Below are 15374 nucleotides of genomic sequence, written 5' to 3'. Positions count from 1 at the left end.
CAAGGAGAAAAGAAGGTGGGAGCTGGAGAGGCGGTGGTGGGTGGTGCCCCTGAAGCCAAAACTCTTTTCTTTACAACTTTGCTGGTGGCCAGTCCTAACATGTGAATAAAAAAGTGAATAAGCAAAGGGGCACTTACGTAAGAAGAACAAATAAAAATAATTGTGTAACACATCACACAAAGCCTGGAGAAGGATCCCAGGGAAGGGCATCGCTGTGGAGGCATGGGTGCTGTGAGCCGTGTTTCCCTCTAAAACCAGAGCCAACTTGGCATCCCTGCCCCTGCGGGAAGGTGATACCGTCCTCCTGGTGGGAGGTCAGTTCCTTTACTGCAGTGTGCTGGGGAGGAAGGCGCCATCCCATAACCATCGTTGGAGGTTTTGCAACCAGATGAGTGAACCCTTCAGGGCTGAAGGCTGAGCAGCGCACGTGCAGGGCCAGGGCGCTGCTCACCCATCAGCACTTCCTGCACCTCGTCCTGGGCCTGGGCCCTTTACCAGGCTTTGGGGCTGACTACTGACGGAGCTCAACAGGCCCAGGCAGCTGCTGCCTGAGCCACCCATGGGTGTCCCAACCGCCTGGGGAGAGACAGCCACATTCCAGGCTCCGGGCTGGCAGGGAGTCTTGGCAGCGAGTTCCGACAAGAGGGCGGCCCGCGCTTGGGAAGGCCAGCACTGAGGGGTGCCTCCCCACCCCTGGAGGCCCCAGGCTGGGGAGATGGAAGAACAGGTGTTCAAGGGGGACCCAGATACCCCTCATTCCATCTCCTTCTCGGGCAGTGGATTCCTCTCCTTCTACCAGGCCGGGGTGGTGGACGCCTTTCGGGACCTGGCTCCCCGGTTGCTGGAAACGGCCCATCGCTTTGCTGGGACGTCAGCAGGTGCGGTGATTGCAGCCTTGGCCATCTGTGGGATTGAAATGGGTAAGGTCTTTGTTCTAGGTTCCCTGGGGAGCCTCTGGAGGGATTCCACAAAGCAGAGCCTGAGGATGGCTTGGGGGTGCTTTGGGGAGCAAAGCCAGGCCTTCTGAGTGGCAGGAAAGGTGGGTCGAGTGGGACAGCATTTGAGATTGGGGTCTGCTGGGTCCCAGTCTCTGACCCACTGGGTGAGCTTGGAACCATTTCTCCCTCTCCCTCAACACCCTTACCTGCCATGCCCTTTCCCCCAAGGTCTGGGAGAGGGAAAAGCGGTATCTCTCTCAAACATCCTGGGCTTGGAAGTTATTCCATGACACAGTCATACATTAGGGTGAAGAGCTGCTCCTGCATAGCCTCGTTTAAAATGCAAATATCCTTGCAAAGGACAAACTGGCATGTTCATCATCTTGGTGGGGATGGATTTGTCAGACCAGCTTCCAGGTGGCTAGAGGTGCAAGCCCTGGGGCTGGAGGGATGGCCAGAGGGGCCAGCGGAGGAGGGAAACTGGGAAGGAATATGGGAGATCTCACTTTGCCTCCTGCCCCACTAGTCCAGGGGGCCCAGAGGGAAGGATGGGACCACACACCCAGAGGCAGAAGCACCATCCCGTGTAAGGGGAGTGGGCACATTCCAAGCAGCCCCACACAGCAGGCCCAGACCTGGTCCCAGAGCAGCCCTGGGCTGCCTTGGCTTGGGGAGGGGGTGAGCATTTATTCATTGGCTGCACTACCATTCTGTGCCAGCCTCTGTTCCAGGCACTGGGGACCAAGTCCCTGCCCTCATGGAACAGAAATTCTAGAGAGAGGAGACGCATAATAAGCATCCAAAAAGTAGTCTCATGATGTCATATGAGGAAGTGATAAGATCTATGAATAAAATTACAGCAGAAAAGGGTCAGAGAATAAAGTGAGGACTATTTTAGAAAGGGTGTCAGGGAGGCCATTTGGGAGGAGGTGACATTCAAGCAGAGACCTGAGTGAAACGAGAGAACAAGCCATTAGAAGATCAGTAAGGAAAGACTGTTCTAGGTGGAGGACCAGCTGGAGAGCCTGTGGGGTTGGGGAGTGGTGGATGACGAGGAGGGAGGTGGTGGATAAGGCTGGAGGGGCAGGCAGGGGCTAGGTCATGTGGGGCCTCGTAGCCAGAGTATGAGCTCTGATTTCACTCTGGGAGAGTGGGGAGCACAGGCTGCTGGGAGGGAGGCAAAGTGGGGAGGCCGCTAAGAGCATGTGATCCACAGGGATTGGATCTCAGTGCTGGCCCTTCATGATGTGGACCTGGCGCAAATTACTGGATGCCTCAGCTTCTGCATCTCTCCAGCTGAGATTCTACTAGTATCTCATTCCCGGGGTTGTTAAAGGGTTAATGGAGCAAGTGAGTGAACTGCTTGTCACAGTGCCTGGCACATGGCAAGCACTTGGTACATGTCAACTGCCTGGTCTGGGTTTTTAAGGAACCCCGGCCCGCTGGGGGTAGTGAGATGGAGGGGACAAGGAGAGCAGTAGGGGAAGGTTGTAGGTTGAAACGAGGGATGGGCAGGGCAGGTGCCTGGGCAGTGAGGGTGGTGAGAGGCGGTTGGATTTAGGATACACTTTGAAGGTAGAGCCAATGAGACTTGCTGAAGGGCCAGCTGCAGTGTGTGAAGAAGGGTGCGAGCAGGGCCCCTTCCTGCCTGGGGATCTGCGCTGGGTGGGAAGTCTTTGTCTCTGTTTTAAAGAATAATTGTAATGCCCATTCCCTGAGCACCTCTTTTGTGCAAGATATTTTTTTTTCTAATAATTCACAAGTAACAAATTCTTTCTTACTGTACAGAATTCTCAAACAATGCAGAAGTATCTAGAGTTTTTTTAAAAAGCCTCTACTCACCTCCCCCTTGTCCCCAATCCCACTTTCCCTCTTGTAGCAGTGGAAGGGCTCTGCTTGGATCCTTCTAGATCTTTTTTTTTTTTTTTTTTGCCAAGACATCTGTGAATGCAGCAGTTAATGTTTCAGTCACACCATGGACCCCACTCCCTGGTCCTGGAGTCACAGAACCCTACCCTTGGAGACACCTGCCTCTGGGAGTCTCTCTCTTTCCGGGTACCTGTGTTGCTCACCTGCTCCATCGCTGCCACCCTCCTCATGTCTTTAGTTCAACTTGTTAAAATACACCATCGTCTTAATCCTCAGGCATTCGAGGACTTTCAGAATTAATTCAAGTCAATCGATTCAATAAATACTGCCCAAAACTGACTTGGCCAGGCTGTGACCGATGTGGACAGCAGGAGAGAGGAGCTCAGACCCATGAGAAGGACACCTGATGGCCATGTAACCAAGGGCTGGTCCGTGTGCTGGGCCACATGCGTGCAATTGGGAGGGAAGGGTGACATGTGTGTGGGACTTGCTCTTTTCACTCAGCAGCATGTTTATAGATTGACCCACGTCACTCCAGTGTACTTCATTCCTTTTAACTGCCATGCAATTTACTACTAACCAGCACTTTCTCTGTACCAGGCACTGTTCCAACTCTTTGGTGTATTAATTCATTCAGTCCTCACAAGAACCCTCTGAGGTGAAAACTATTATTATCTCCATTTACAGAGGAGGAAACTGAGTCACAGAAAGCTTAAATAACTTGCCTAAGGTGATACAAACAGTACTTGGTAAAGCTGGTGTTTGAACCTAGCCCGGCCTTTAAGCCACTCTGCTTCTTGACAAAGCAGTGTCAGGGGGCGTGGACGCTAGTTGTATGGATACCAGGGTCAGGGAAGCTTCTCTGAGCAGGTGGAATTTGCACACAGACCTGAAGGAGGGGAGGGAGTGAGCCACAATAATATCTGGGGAGAGCATTCAATGAAGAGGGACACGTGACTTGTATAACATCCTGTCATCAGTTAGAAGCAGAACAAGAACCAGGACTTGGTCTCCTGACTTCCTTCAATCCTCTTTACCTCTTTTACCTCTTTCAGTGTTTATTTCATCAAGACTGTATCACGGTTCATTTAGTCATTCTGTTGATGGACACAGCCAAGTTTTTGTTGTTATAAACAATACTGCAAAGGGCATTCTTGTTTGTGTCTCCCAGGCCCACATGGAATGTTCCCCTAGGGTACACGTCACATGAAATTAACCAGACTTGGCTAAATTACTCTCCAAAGTGGTTGTACCAATTTAACCACTAGCAGCATATATGAGTTCTAATTTCCCCACAATGTCATCAACCTTGGTACTATCAGACTGCAGAGTTTTTTTGTTTTTGTTTTTTTTGGCCGTGCTGCGCAGCTTACAGGATCTCAGTACCCCAGCAAGGGATTGAGCCCAGGCCATGGCAGTGAAAACCCAGAATCCTAACCACTAGGCCACTGGGGAACTCCCAAGACCGCAGAGTTTTAAGTCAATCTGATCAATGTGAAATTATATCTCATTTTACTTTGTTATTTAATCTGTACCTCCTGATAACTAGTGATGTTAAGCATCTCTATGTATTTACCGACCACTTGTGTTTCCTCTTCTGTAACTTACCTGCTCATGACCTTTTCCTGTTTTTTCTACCATTATCCTTTTCTCTTCAACTTGTAGATGTTCTTTATATAGTCTGTACATGAGTCATTTGTCAGTTATGGACATTGCAGCTATCTTATCCCATTCCATGACTTGCCTTTTTATTTGACCATGTCTGTTGTTATTCATAAAATTTCAATTTTGATGCAGTCAGATGTATCAATAAATCTTTTCCACTTACAATTTGTGTTTTTTAAAATCTTTCTTTGTTACAATGACTTCTATATTTTCTTTCAAAAGTTTTAAAGTTTTGCTCTTTCATATTTAAGTTCATCCATCTGAAATTTATTTTGTGGCTAGTTTGAGGTAGAAATAGAAGTTTTTAATTGTGATAACGAATTACCCCACACTATTTATAGGCAGCCCTTTCCACACTTGTTTGAAATGTTGCCTCTGGCTTATTCAAGTTCCTAGAATCCCAAGCGTCTGTCTCTGGAGCCTCTCTTCTCTTCTTTTGGTGAATTTGTCTATTTCTACACCAAATCACACTGTTTTGATCACTATAGGCTTATAATAAGGGGTACATCATATATGGCAGTCATCTCCTCCTTTTCCAGTTTCTTCTTCAAATATTGGCTATCATTCTTAACCCTCTTTTTCCCCCATGTGAAAAGCTCTATTAGAATTTTGATTAAAATTATATCTTCCCATTTATAATATAGTCTATCTATCTCTCTATTTCTTCTGGCCTTTTTTTTGCCCTTCAATAAAGATCTTGTGTGTCTTTTCTTAGATTTATTAGTTTTTGTTGCTATGGGGAATGGGATTTCTTTTTTTTTTTTGGCTGCATTGGGTCTTCGTTGCTGCACGCGCGCTTTCTCTAGTAGCGGAGAGCGGGGGCTTCTCTTCATTGCGGTGGCTCCTCTCGTTGTGGAGCATGGGCTCTAGGCGTGCAGGCTTCAGTAGTTGTGGCACGTGGGCTCAGTAGTTGTGGCGCACGGCCTTAGTTGCTCCACGGCATGTGGGATCTTCCCAGACCAGGGATCGAACCCTTGTCCCCTGCATTGTGCCAGCAGGGAAGTCCCGGGATGTTTTTTTCTATGGCATTTTCTAATGTAATTGACTATTGCTGACATAAAGGGATGTTGATGGTTTTTGCTAAATGATATTGTTTTGAGCAACCTCATGAACATTCTTAATAGTTCTAAAAGTTTCTTGGTAGATTATCTCATACTTTATGTGTAAACAATCATACTATCTGCATATAACTAGAGGTTTGTCTCTTTAAAAAAAAAATTCTTAAAAAAAAAAAAAATTCTTGAGCTTCCCTGGTGGTGCCGTGGTTAAGAATCCACCTGCCAATGCCGGGTACATGGGTTCGAGCCCTGGTCCGGGAAGACCCCACATGCTGCGGAGCAAATAAGCCCGTGCGCCACAACTACTGAGCCCTCGTGCCACAGCTACTGAAGCCTGCATGCTTAGAGCCCACGCTCCACAACAAGAGAAGCCACCGTAATGAGAAGCCTGCGCACCGCAACGAAGAGTAGCCCCTGCTCGCCGCAACTAGAGAAAGCCCGAGCGCAGCAACAAAGACCCAATGCAGACAAAAATAAATTAATTAAATTAATAAATTAAAAAAAAAATCTTCAACATGTGGCCCCCAGGCCTCTCTCCTCCAGGCCATGGCCCCTCCTCTTGTTCCCAGTCTGGGCTTTTCTGTCCTGAGATTGCGTTTTGTTCTGTGGAAGCTCAGGCAGCAGTGGGTCCATCTTCTGGCCATGTGTGCCTAGTTCTGTGATAGGGCCAATTTGGGGGCATGTGAAAATGTTTATAAAACACTTAACCCAGTGCCTGGTTTTCATTAAAGATGCGTTAGAGAATGAATGTTTGTTCACTCATTTATTCAGCTGAGGAGAGATGGTCTCCCTGACAACCAGCGCAGAGATTCATGATTTCCAATTTGGGGCTAGGAACTTGCCTCAAAACTGCATTTGCATAACTTTGAAAGTTAATTTTGTCTTACCAGAGAATGGGCATTCGGTGGACTTAAAACCCCATCCCCAATTAAGCTACTACTTGGCACCTTCCCCCCCTGTAAAAAGTTCACGGCAAGCCAATTATTCATTCATTCATTCGTTCAGTGAGTGTTTTTTGAGCATATACTGAGTGCTGCAAAGGATACAGAGATATAATACAAGATGAAACTCCACCCATGCCCTCAAGGAGCTTACAGTCTACTCAAAGCCCAAGGTAGTAACCAAGTCATTACAATACAAAGAGTTCCAACTGAATGTTAGAAAATTAAAAGGTAGAGGAGTGCAGGCGGAGGGAGCAGACAGCTCCCATCGTGGAAGGCCTCACGGAAGTGACATTTGAGCTAGTGCTTGAAAGGTGAGTAGAAATTTGACGGGTAGAGACAGTTTGAACAGGAGCCTCAGTTTCTAGCCAGGACGCTGCATAACGACAGGACAAAGTCACATGGTGGGGAAATGTGATGCCTCCAGGGAGTGGTGAAGAGTGCAGGTCCCCTGGTGTCAGGGGTTGACGCGAAAGTTTCAGAAAGGCAGCTTTTGACTCGGCAAGGGTTGTCCAAAGTGGGAAAGGGCTATTTTGGAAGCAGGGGAGCACCTGCCCTCCGAGAGGCCCACGGAGAGGCTGGGAAACACCTGATTACTACTGGTGAATCCCCTTCATTTAGCTTGGTGACTGACAGGACCTGTCAACCTGAGGTCTCCAGTCTCCCAGACTGAAACCTACAGTGAGAAGTATTTTTTGTATTGAGACCCAGGGTGAACATAAATCTAAAAGAGAAGTTTCATGATAGAAGCTTTACCATACTCTATGCTACAATTTTGATATTTTCTTCTAGTCATTGAAGAATTCTTCACTTAGTCAATGGTTCTCAATCTTGCACGTTTGAATCACCTGGGAGCTTTTAAAACGTCCACTGCCCAAGCTTCTCCCCCAAACTAATTAAATCAGGATCTCTGGGGATGGAACCCAGCACCAGTGTTTATTCAACTCCCAGGTGATCCCGGTGTGCAGCCACAGTTAAGCCCCAGTGCACTTTGCAAAACTAAGATGTACTACCTTCCTGAGACGCCAGGACTGTATGACCAGGCAGTGGAAACGGGTCAGGCATTGCTTATGGAAATCTGTAAAATGCCCACCATAGTCCTGGACTAATGAAAATTCCGTATCTGATTATTAGTGGGATATGTATTTTTCCAGGATAGAGAGAAACAGTTTTCCTACAGTGGCTTTAGACTGGACTAGATTCTGTGAATTCCTCTGGCTGGGTCACAGATGAGGAAGACGGACCTTGGTTCAGGGGCTGGTCCATCCCTTGCCCTTAGCCCAAGTCCACATCCAGTCTGCTTTTCTGAGAAGTCTGTGGAGACCCATGGCTCAGAGCTTCTACTGGCTGTTTTACTTTTTCTATGGCTTTCAGTATATTCACAAAGTTGTGCATCCAACATCACAATCAGCTATACAACATTTTAATTATCCCCCCAAAGAAACCCCATACCCCTTAGCTGTTAACTTTCAATACCGCCATTCAAGCGCCTGACAGCCATTAATCTACTTTGTGTCTCTATAGATTTGCCTATTCTGGACAGTTAATATACATGGAATCATACAATATTTGTCCTTTTGTGTCTGGCTTGTTTCACCTAGCACAATATTTTCGAAACTCATCCGTTGTAGCATGGGTCAGTACTTCACTCCTTTTTATTGTCGAATAATATTACCTTGTGTGGATATAATACATTTTTAAAATCCATTCATCAGGGAATGTACATTTGGGTTGTTTTTACTTTGGGCTATTATAAATAATGTCATTATGAACATTCATGTACATTTTAAAAACTTTTAAATAGCTTTTTTTTTTTTTGGCCACACCACGTGGCCTGCGAGATATTAGTTCCCCAACCAGGGATTGAATCCACGCCCCCTGCAGTGGAAGCGCAGAGTTCTAACCACTGGACCACCAGGGATGTCCTTAAATAACTTTTGAAAACGGAAAAATTTCAAACATCTTGGAGAGAATAATATAACGAATCCTCAAGAACCCATCATCTAACTTCAACTCTTATCAACACTTACCAACTGGGTTTCGTCTGTATACTCACAACCCTGCTTTGTTTTGTTTTTTTATATTATTTTGAAATAATTTTAAATCTGCATAGAAGTTGCATGTAGGCTTTGTTTTCTTGCGGGAACATTTTGCAACATGTATCTCTGCAGATAAGGACTGTGAGCCTGAGGAGAAGCCCAGGCTGGTTGGTCTCACGGCACAGAATGGTGCTGGGAAGTACCAGCCTCAGTGGCTGTTCCCCTGCTGGGTGCGGGTAGGACAGGGGACTGAGCTGACTTTTAGCTGAGCTCATCAGGTGACTTTGTTTTGGCCTCTAAAATTAATTGTTTTCCAATACCTCTTATGCTGCCTGCTCAAAAAAGCCGACCCACCTAATTCCCAAACTGCTAAATAAAGTATTAAAAGGGTGGGCCTGATGCTGAGGGCTGGGATTGAGAGCTCTTCACGTCCAGGATAGTCTCAGGGTGGGTCATATCTCTGTGCCTTTGCTCACGCTGTTCCCGCTCCCTGGGATGCCATCCCCTTTCTTCTCTCCCTGTGTTGCATCTCCCCATCCTCCAAGGCCCACCGCAGATGTCACCTCCTCTGAGAGTCTCTTGTCATTCCCGTCAGGCACTAAGTCCTTGGTGCTCCCACAGCTCGCTCTCGGAGAGCACTTGACTCAGACACCAGGATCCCCCTGGGAAAGAGCACTTGTCTAGGAAGCAGGCTCTCTGCATTCTGAGAGCAAAAGTGTCTACAGTCAGATTGTGAGCCTAGCTTGCCACACACATTATTTTCACATGGTCTTTCAGAGTAGGGTTTAGTAAGCAGGGAGGTGGTCTTCAAACCAAAGTTGGTCTGACCCCAACGTCCAAACTCTGTCCACCTTCCCTTTCCTCTTGCCCCAGGAATCCATTCAGCAGTGAGCGGCCTTGGACAGGCCACCCTGAGCCTCAGCTCAGCTACTGAGCAGTGGGAGGGAATAATGCCTGCTGAGGCCTCCCGACAGCTGGCTCTGGGGTCAGCAGTGGGGTCGGCAGTGGTCCCTGGGAACAAGCTTTGCAAACTCGGATTGATACTGCAGTTGCACTGGTTGGGATAGCAGTGACTCAGCAAGACCCGAGAGCATTGTTCCCTCATGTGGCCTTTGCACTCCAGCCCTCCAAGCCTGGTGTGGTGGCTCCACAGAATTAGGACCCAGGTTCCTTCCATCATGTTGGTCACAGCCCAAGAGGGCTCCCCACCATGTCTGCATTCCAGCTAGTTGGGGAAGGAAAAGGGGGGCACACTTCTTCCCTCTCAGGGCAGACCTTGAAGGTGACATACATCATGTCACCTCACATCCTATGGATCAGAACTTAGTTACATGACCACACCTGACTGCAAGGGAGGCTGGGAAATGTAGACTTTATTGTGGGAGGCCATGTGTCCAGCTAAAAATTGGAGGTTCAACTGCTAAGGAAGAAGGGGAGAATAGATACTGGGGACAGTTAGCAGTCGTCACAATAGCTGTAATTGGATATATGATGATGATGGAAAAACTCTGTCCCTGCCTGGGACCCAGACCTTGACTCAATAACCACCAGGTCAAGCCCAGTGTGTTGGCTGGGAAGGGGCTCAGCTCTGAACCACCAGCAGACTGCCTTCCTGGCGGCTGGCATGTGTGTGCTCCAGTCTTGCTAGGGGTCCTGGGCAGTGCCTCACGGCACCCGCTGTGTCCCCTACCTAGAATGACCTTCTGTTTTTCTTTGCAGAGATAACACCTCTTCCCGACATATCCTCCCATTTTACCCCACTGGATCTCTTTCCATGATCTCGAGTTTACCTATAGAATCTGTCCACCTACTCTAGCACTTGACAGTATCCTGTCTTAATTGTTTCAGATGCTGTGTCTCATCCCATCATCTAGATTGGTTGAGCAATCTAACATCTTACGGGTTCCGTGGCTCCCACAAACTTCTGGTCCAACAAGAACTGCCTGATAGACTCCTGACAATTGCTGGCCATTGGCAAGTGTGACACTGAATGTGTCTTTGCAGTTTTTACTTTGGGATTTACCTGATATGACGAGTAATACTAGAATGTCATAGAAGGAAGGTCAGCGAGTCCAACTCCTCCACTTTATGGATGACTGTATTTAGACTTTGGAAGAGGAAGTGACTGGTTGGAAGTGGACCTCACTTAGGCCAGTGGTTTCCAAACTGTGTTCTGAGGAACCCCAGGGTTCCATGGGGGCCAAGGTGGGGTTAGGAAGGCTGGAACAGGGGAGCAGGGAAAGGACACACATTGATGTCCTGGACCCTTACCCCAGCTTCAACGAGTACAACCCTGCTATTGTCCACTCTTTATAAAATTTCTCTTAAAGGAAGTGTTCCAATGATTTTTTTTTTTCTGTGCCTCTCCTGATCTCCAATGATTTTATTTTTTTTCTTTTTAAGTTTGAAAGCCACTGTTTGAGTCTAATCTACTTAGTGTGAAGACAGAGAAGTTGAGGACCGGATTCCAGCTGAATTTACAATGATAAAATAGACCATTTGTCCAGTCACTCATTCTAGGTCCTAGGGATCTAGCAGTGAACAAAACAGTCTGCCCTCATGAAGCTGACACTCTCTTCTTGAAATCAAGCCATAAATAACTAAACATGCAGAAAAATATCAGTATGCACGCTCAAAGAAGAAAATAAAGCAGGCGAAGGGTGTGATGAATGATCAAAGGGCAAAGTTTCAGGTGGGCTGGGTGGCGAGGCCCACTCTGAGGCGGAAGGAAGGGTGGGAGGGCCACGCACTCTGAGAGGAGAGTGTTCCAGGCTGTGAGCTCAGCGGGTACAACAGCCCTGCACACAGATGTGCTTGCATTTTCAGAAGGAAGACAAGCTGTCTTTCCGGGCAGGAAGTGAGTTCCAGAAGGACCTTGCAAAGCACCTGAGCGGGCCAGACGACAAGTGGGGGCGCCCACCCCACAAATGTGGGCACAGCCAGACCCAGCACGACTCCTCCCGTGAAGGCAGGGAATGCTACAGGTGTTTTGGTCTGCCTCCCATGCCTGGTCCAGTGCTGCCTTGGGCAGCTCCTGCCACCCCTCCTGAGGCCCCGGAGCCAAGTGTGGCTGAAGTTATTGTCATTGGCAGGTGGCTCAGGTGTGTTCTGGGTAGTGGACCCACTGGGGCCTCAGGGGCGGATGCTGGGAGGACAACACTGCCTCTGTGAGAACCTTGACTTTGGTGACTTCTTTCCTCAGTCACCCATGTGCCTGTCTTTGTCACTCAGTTGAGGGACAAGACACCCCAGGGTTGATGGAGAACTCATATCCCAGGAACGAGGGGGACTGGGCTGGTGTTCCAGCTCTGCCACTAATCACTGTGGGTCCTCCGCCCACCAGTGACCTGCCTCCCCCTCAGTTTTCCCATCTGTAACTTGGGAGTGGGGACATATCCCTTGGACGTTACGGTGAGGGACAAAAGAAGTCATGGATGTGCCTGGCAGAGTGCCTAGCAAATATTCATCACAAAATATCTTTGATGAGTGAATGTTGAATAAATGGATCAACAAGTGAAAAGAAAATGATCTTGAAATAGAAAAGCATAGGTAATGCAGCAGTTTTCAAACTTAACTGAAGAACATCCTAGAGAAGTCATTAAACTTATTAAAACAGATTACTGGACTCCAACCTGGTCTGGTTAATTTTTTTTTTTTTTTTTTTTTTTGTGGTACGCGGGCCTCTCACTGTTGTGGCCTCTCCCGTTGCGGAGCACAGGCTCCAGACGTGCAGGTTCAGCGGCCATGGCTCACGGGCCCAGCCGCTCCACGGCATGTGGGATCTTCCCGGACCGGGGCACGAACCCATGTCCCCTGTATCGGCAGGCGGACTCTCAACCACTGCGCCACCAGGGAAGCCCTGGTTAATATTTTTTAATACTTTAATTGTGAGCTCATCTGCACAAGGACTTGGTTTTTCTATGGGAATTCTGTGTGGCTTCGGCGGTGGAAGGACCATCTGAGCTGGTTTGCTTTGGCCCTGGCCAGGCACCCAGGGTTATCAGCAACTCAGGACCAATTTTCGTGGTAATCACCCTGTAGGTTGTGTCAGTTCAAGCTCTAAACCACAGGTGATACAGGCTTGGGGCTTTGCATTTTTATGGGAGACTTTGTGTTGTTTCACCCAGAGCCCTGCTCAGAGACAAGCCATTGGCACGTTTCATTGGCCCAGCGGCTGTTGGAGGGCCCCAGCTTTAAGCAGCATCTCAGTTCAACTGCCTCTCACACAGCCCAGAATGACAGGCCCTGTGGCTGCCAGTTTCTGGTCTAATCATCACAGCATCAGCTTTCTCTCTCATGGCGCTGGCTTTCAGTTCCTTCTTCATTTCTGCTCTTTCTTTCTGTGCAGTCAGCCACGTCTCATGATTTTATTTTATATCGTGCTCTTTGTTCTGGTTGTTGTGTTGTTGTTGGTGATGATGATGATGTTGTTCCTAAAGCTGGAGAGGTTCCTTTTTAGCTTAACACTCTATTACCTGAGCTAGAAGTCTCTCCAAAGTTCTTTAAGACATGAGTAGAACCACCAGTTTTTCCTGTTGTGCGCGTGCGTGTGCGTGCGTGCGTGCGTGCGTGCGTGTGTGTGTGTGTTGCCCAGACATAACCTGAAGTTCAGCGCAGGCTGCTAGGTGCACTTTCAGAATCAAAATGTCTTCATCAAAAATCATTCCCGGAGTTCTTTATCTGCCTGAGATGACAGCGTTTTCTGTAGAATGAACTCTGCTCTGATTCACATCTTAGTGTCACACTAATAATGCTATTTATCAGGCACTTGAAATGTGCCAGGTACTATGCCCAAAGCTTTGCATAAACCATTTACTTTTATCTTCTCACAATCCTATCAATTAGATACTATATTTATACCTCTTTTACAAAGTGAAAACAGGTGTTCAGAGAGATTAGCTAACATGATGAGCCAAGACTGGAATCTTTCTTAATTTCTACATTTCTATATCCTCTCTAATCATGATTTCAGAATTGCTTTGCAAGCAACACCCCAGCTTTCCTACCAGACTCCATGGGCCAAGCAATCATTTGCACATTGGTTAAGAAAGTGAGATCAAATGACATGATGTATGCAAAAAAAAAAAACTTTTCGTAAAATGTACAGAAATGACATTGCTGGGTGGTGGTGGCTGTACCTCCTACTACTGTGATGGAATCAGTATCTTTCAGTTCACTGAAAGTAACTTGTGTTTTACATGTTTAACCTCTCAAACCAAATGGATAAAAATTTATTTTACCCAAATGATTCTTTGGACTCAAGTAGAAGACAACTGAATGGAAAATCGGGTGATACTCTGAATGTGTTGGTTACACATTAGAAACATCTAACTATTTGGAAAGCAAGTCATGCAGGTGACCTATGTTGATTCATTCCTCTTAAAGCAGCATGTGTTAACTGAGCCCCTGCCGAGTGTCTACCAGCCTTGGTTGATCTATGGTTTTTTTTCACTTTTCTTTTTTGGCCACATGGCATATGGGATCCTAGTTCCCCGACCAGGGATCAAACCTGTGCCCCATGCAGTGGAAGCGCGGAGTCCTAACCACTGGACCGCCAGGGAAGTCCCTGTTTTTTCTTTCTTTCTTTCTTTTTTTCTTACTTTAATAATAATTAACTTGTTATTCTGGAATAATGATAGATTTACAGAAAAGTTGCTGAGATAATACAGATAGCTCCATACATCCTTCACCCAGTTTCCCCTAATGTTACCATCGTATATAAGCACAGTACATTTGCCAACCTTCAGACATTAATATTGGTACCTTAGTATTAACTATAGGTTTCACCAATTTTTCTACTGATGTCCTTTTTCTGTCCCAGGATCCAATCCAGCATCCCACACTACATTTGGTGGATCCATTTTTAGTCCAGCTTACTTAGAGAGTATTAAAATAGCGATGTTTTCTTTGCTTCTCTTTGGGATCAAATTCTAATTCCATTTCTAATTCTACAGGGAAAAGAAGCAGACAAATGATAAACAAATCTCCAGGCTGGTTTGACTCTCATTTGAATTAGGAGTTGACTCACCAATCCTGAGGGTAACTCACCTCTGTCCTCCTGAGATCAACACGTAAAGAAAAAGCTCCTCTTCAGCCCCGGCTCAGGGTCTCGTGTCCATTAATGGGGGGCAAGAGTTAGGACCAGGCTTGACAGAGCAAACTGTTCGGTCAAGCCCCAAGTCCGGCTGAGTCACTGAAGAATTCCACCTTCCTGACCACCAGCTGGGAAGAGTCCCAGCAGTCCAATAGAGAAGATACTCTTTGATCCTCCTTCAGTTCATTCATTCTTTACCATTCATTATTAATTTATTCAGCAAACATTTATTAAGTCCCTACAGTGTGCCAGGTACTGAATTAAGTGCTGGGGATATAACAGGAGCAAAACAGAAATATGGAACATTAAATAGTTCTTTAATTTATTCTTGAATACCTACTAAGTGTTCAACACAGAGCTAGGTTTGGCCACCCCTCGAGGCATCTTAGTTCCCCGACCAGGGATCGAACCCATTCCCCCTGCAGTGGAAACACGGAGTCTTAACCACCGGACTGCCAGGAAAGTCCCAGGAGAAGGGTGTTCTTGATACAGGTCCTGTCCTCAAGGAATGCGCTAGCCAGAGAGACAGGACAAACCACTGAAGGCAGCCTGAGATAAATGGTGCAGATGATACGGGGAAAGAGAGAGCTAACAGCAAGGGTGATCAGGGAAGGCTTTAAGGAGAAAGCCCAGATCTTAAGCTGGGCTTTATGGTGAAGTCTGCATAGATAGTAAAAAATAAATAAGTAAATAGAAGTTGTGTAGCAGGAAGAAAAGCAGGATTGTGCGCTTTGTGTTTACTGATGAGAGAAGTGATTGGCCTGGCTTGG

General features: G+C 47.0%; 1 protein-coding gene across 1 annotated transcript in view; it reads left to right on the top strand.

Moving 5' to 3' along the window:
- Positions 1-559: 559 nt before the first annotated feature.
- PNPLA1 (patatin like phospholipase domain containing 1) overlaps positions 560-15374 on the top strand; it is a 42669-nt gene continuing 27854 nt past the window's right edge. The window contains exon 1 of the mRNA XM_029244393.1: positions 560-920. Within this exon, the coding sequence (XP_029100226.1) occupies positions 716-920 (205 nt within the window). The 5' untranslated portion in view covers positions 560-715. The remainder of the gene's footprint in view (positions 921-15374) is intronic.

The sequence above is a fragment of the Monodon monoceros genome, unplaced genomic scaffold (genome assembly GCF_005190385.1).
Source record: "Monodon monoceros isolate NGI ecotype Baffin Bay Population unplaced genomic scaffold, NGI_Narwhal_1 Super_Scaffold_3, whole genome shotgun sequence".
NCBI lineage: Eukaryota > Metazoa > Chordata > Mammalia > Artiodactyla > Monodontidae > Monodon > Monodon monoceros.
Note: the sequence above shows the minus strand (reverse complement) of the source record. Positions and strands in the feature narration are given on the sequence as shown.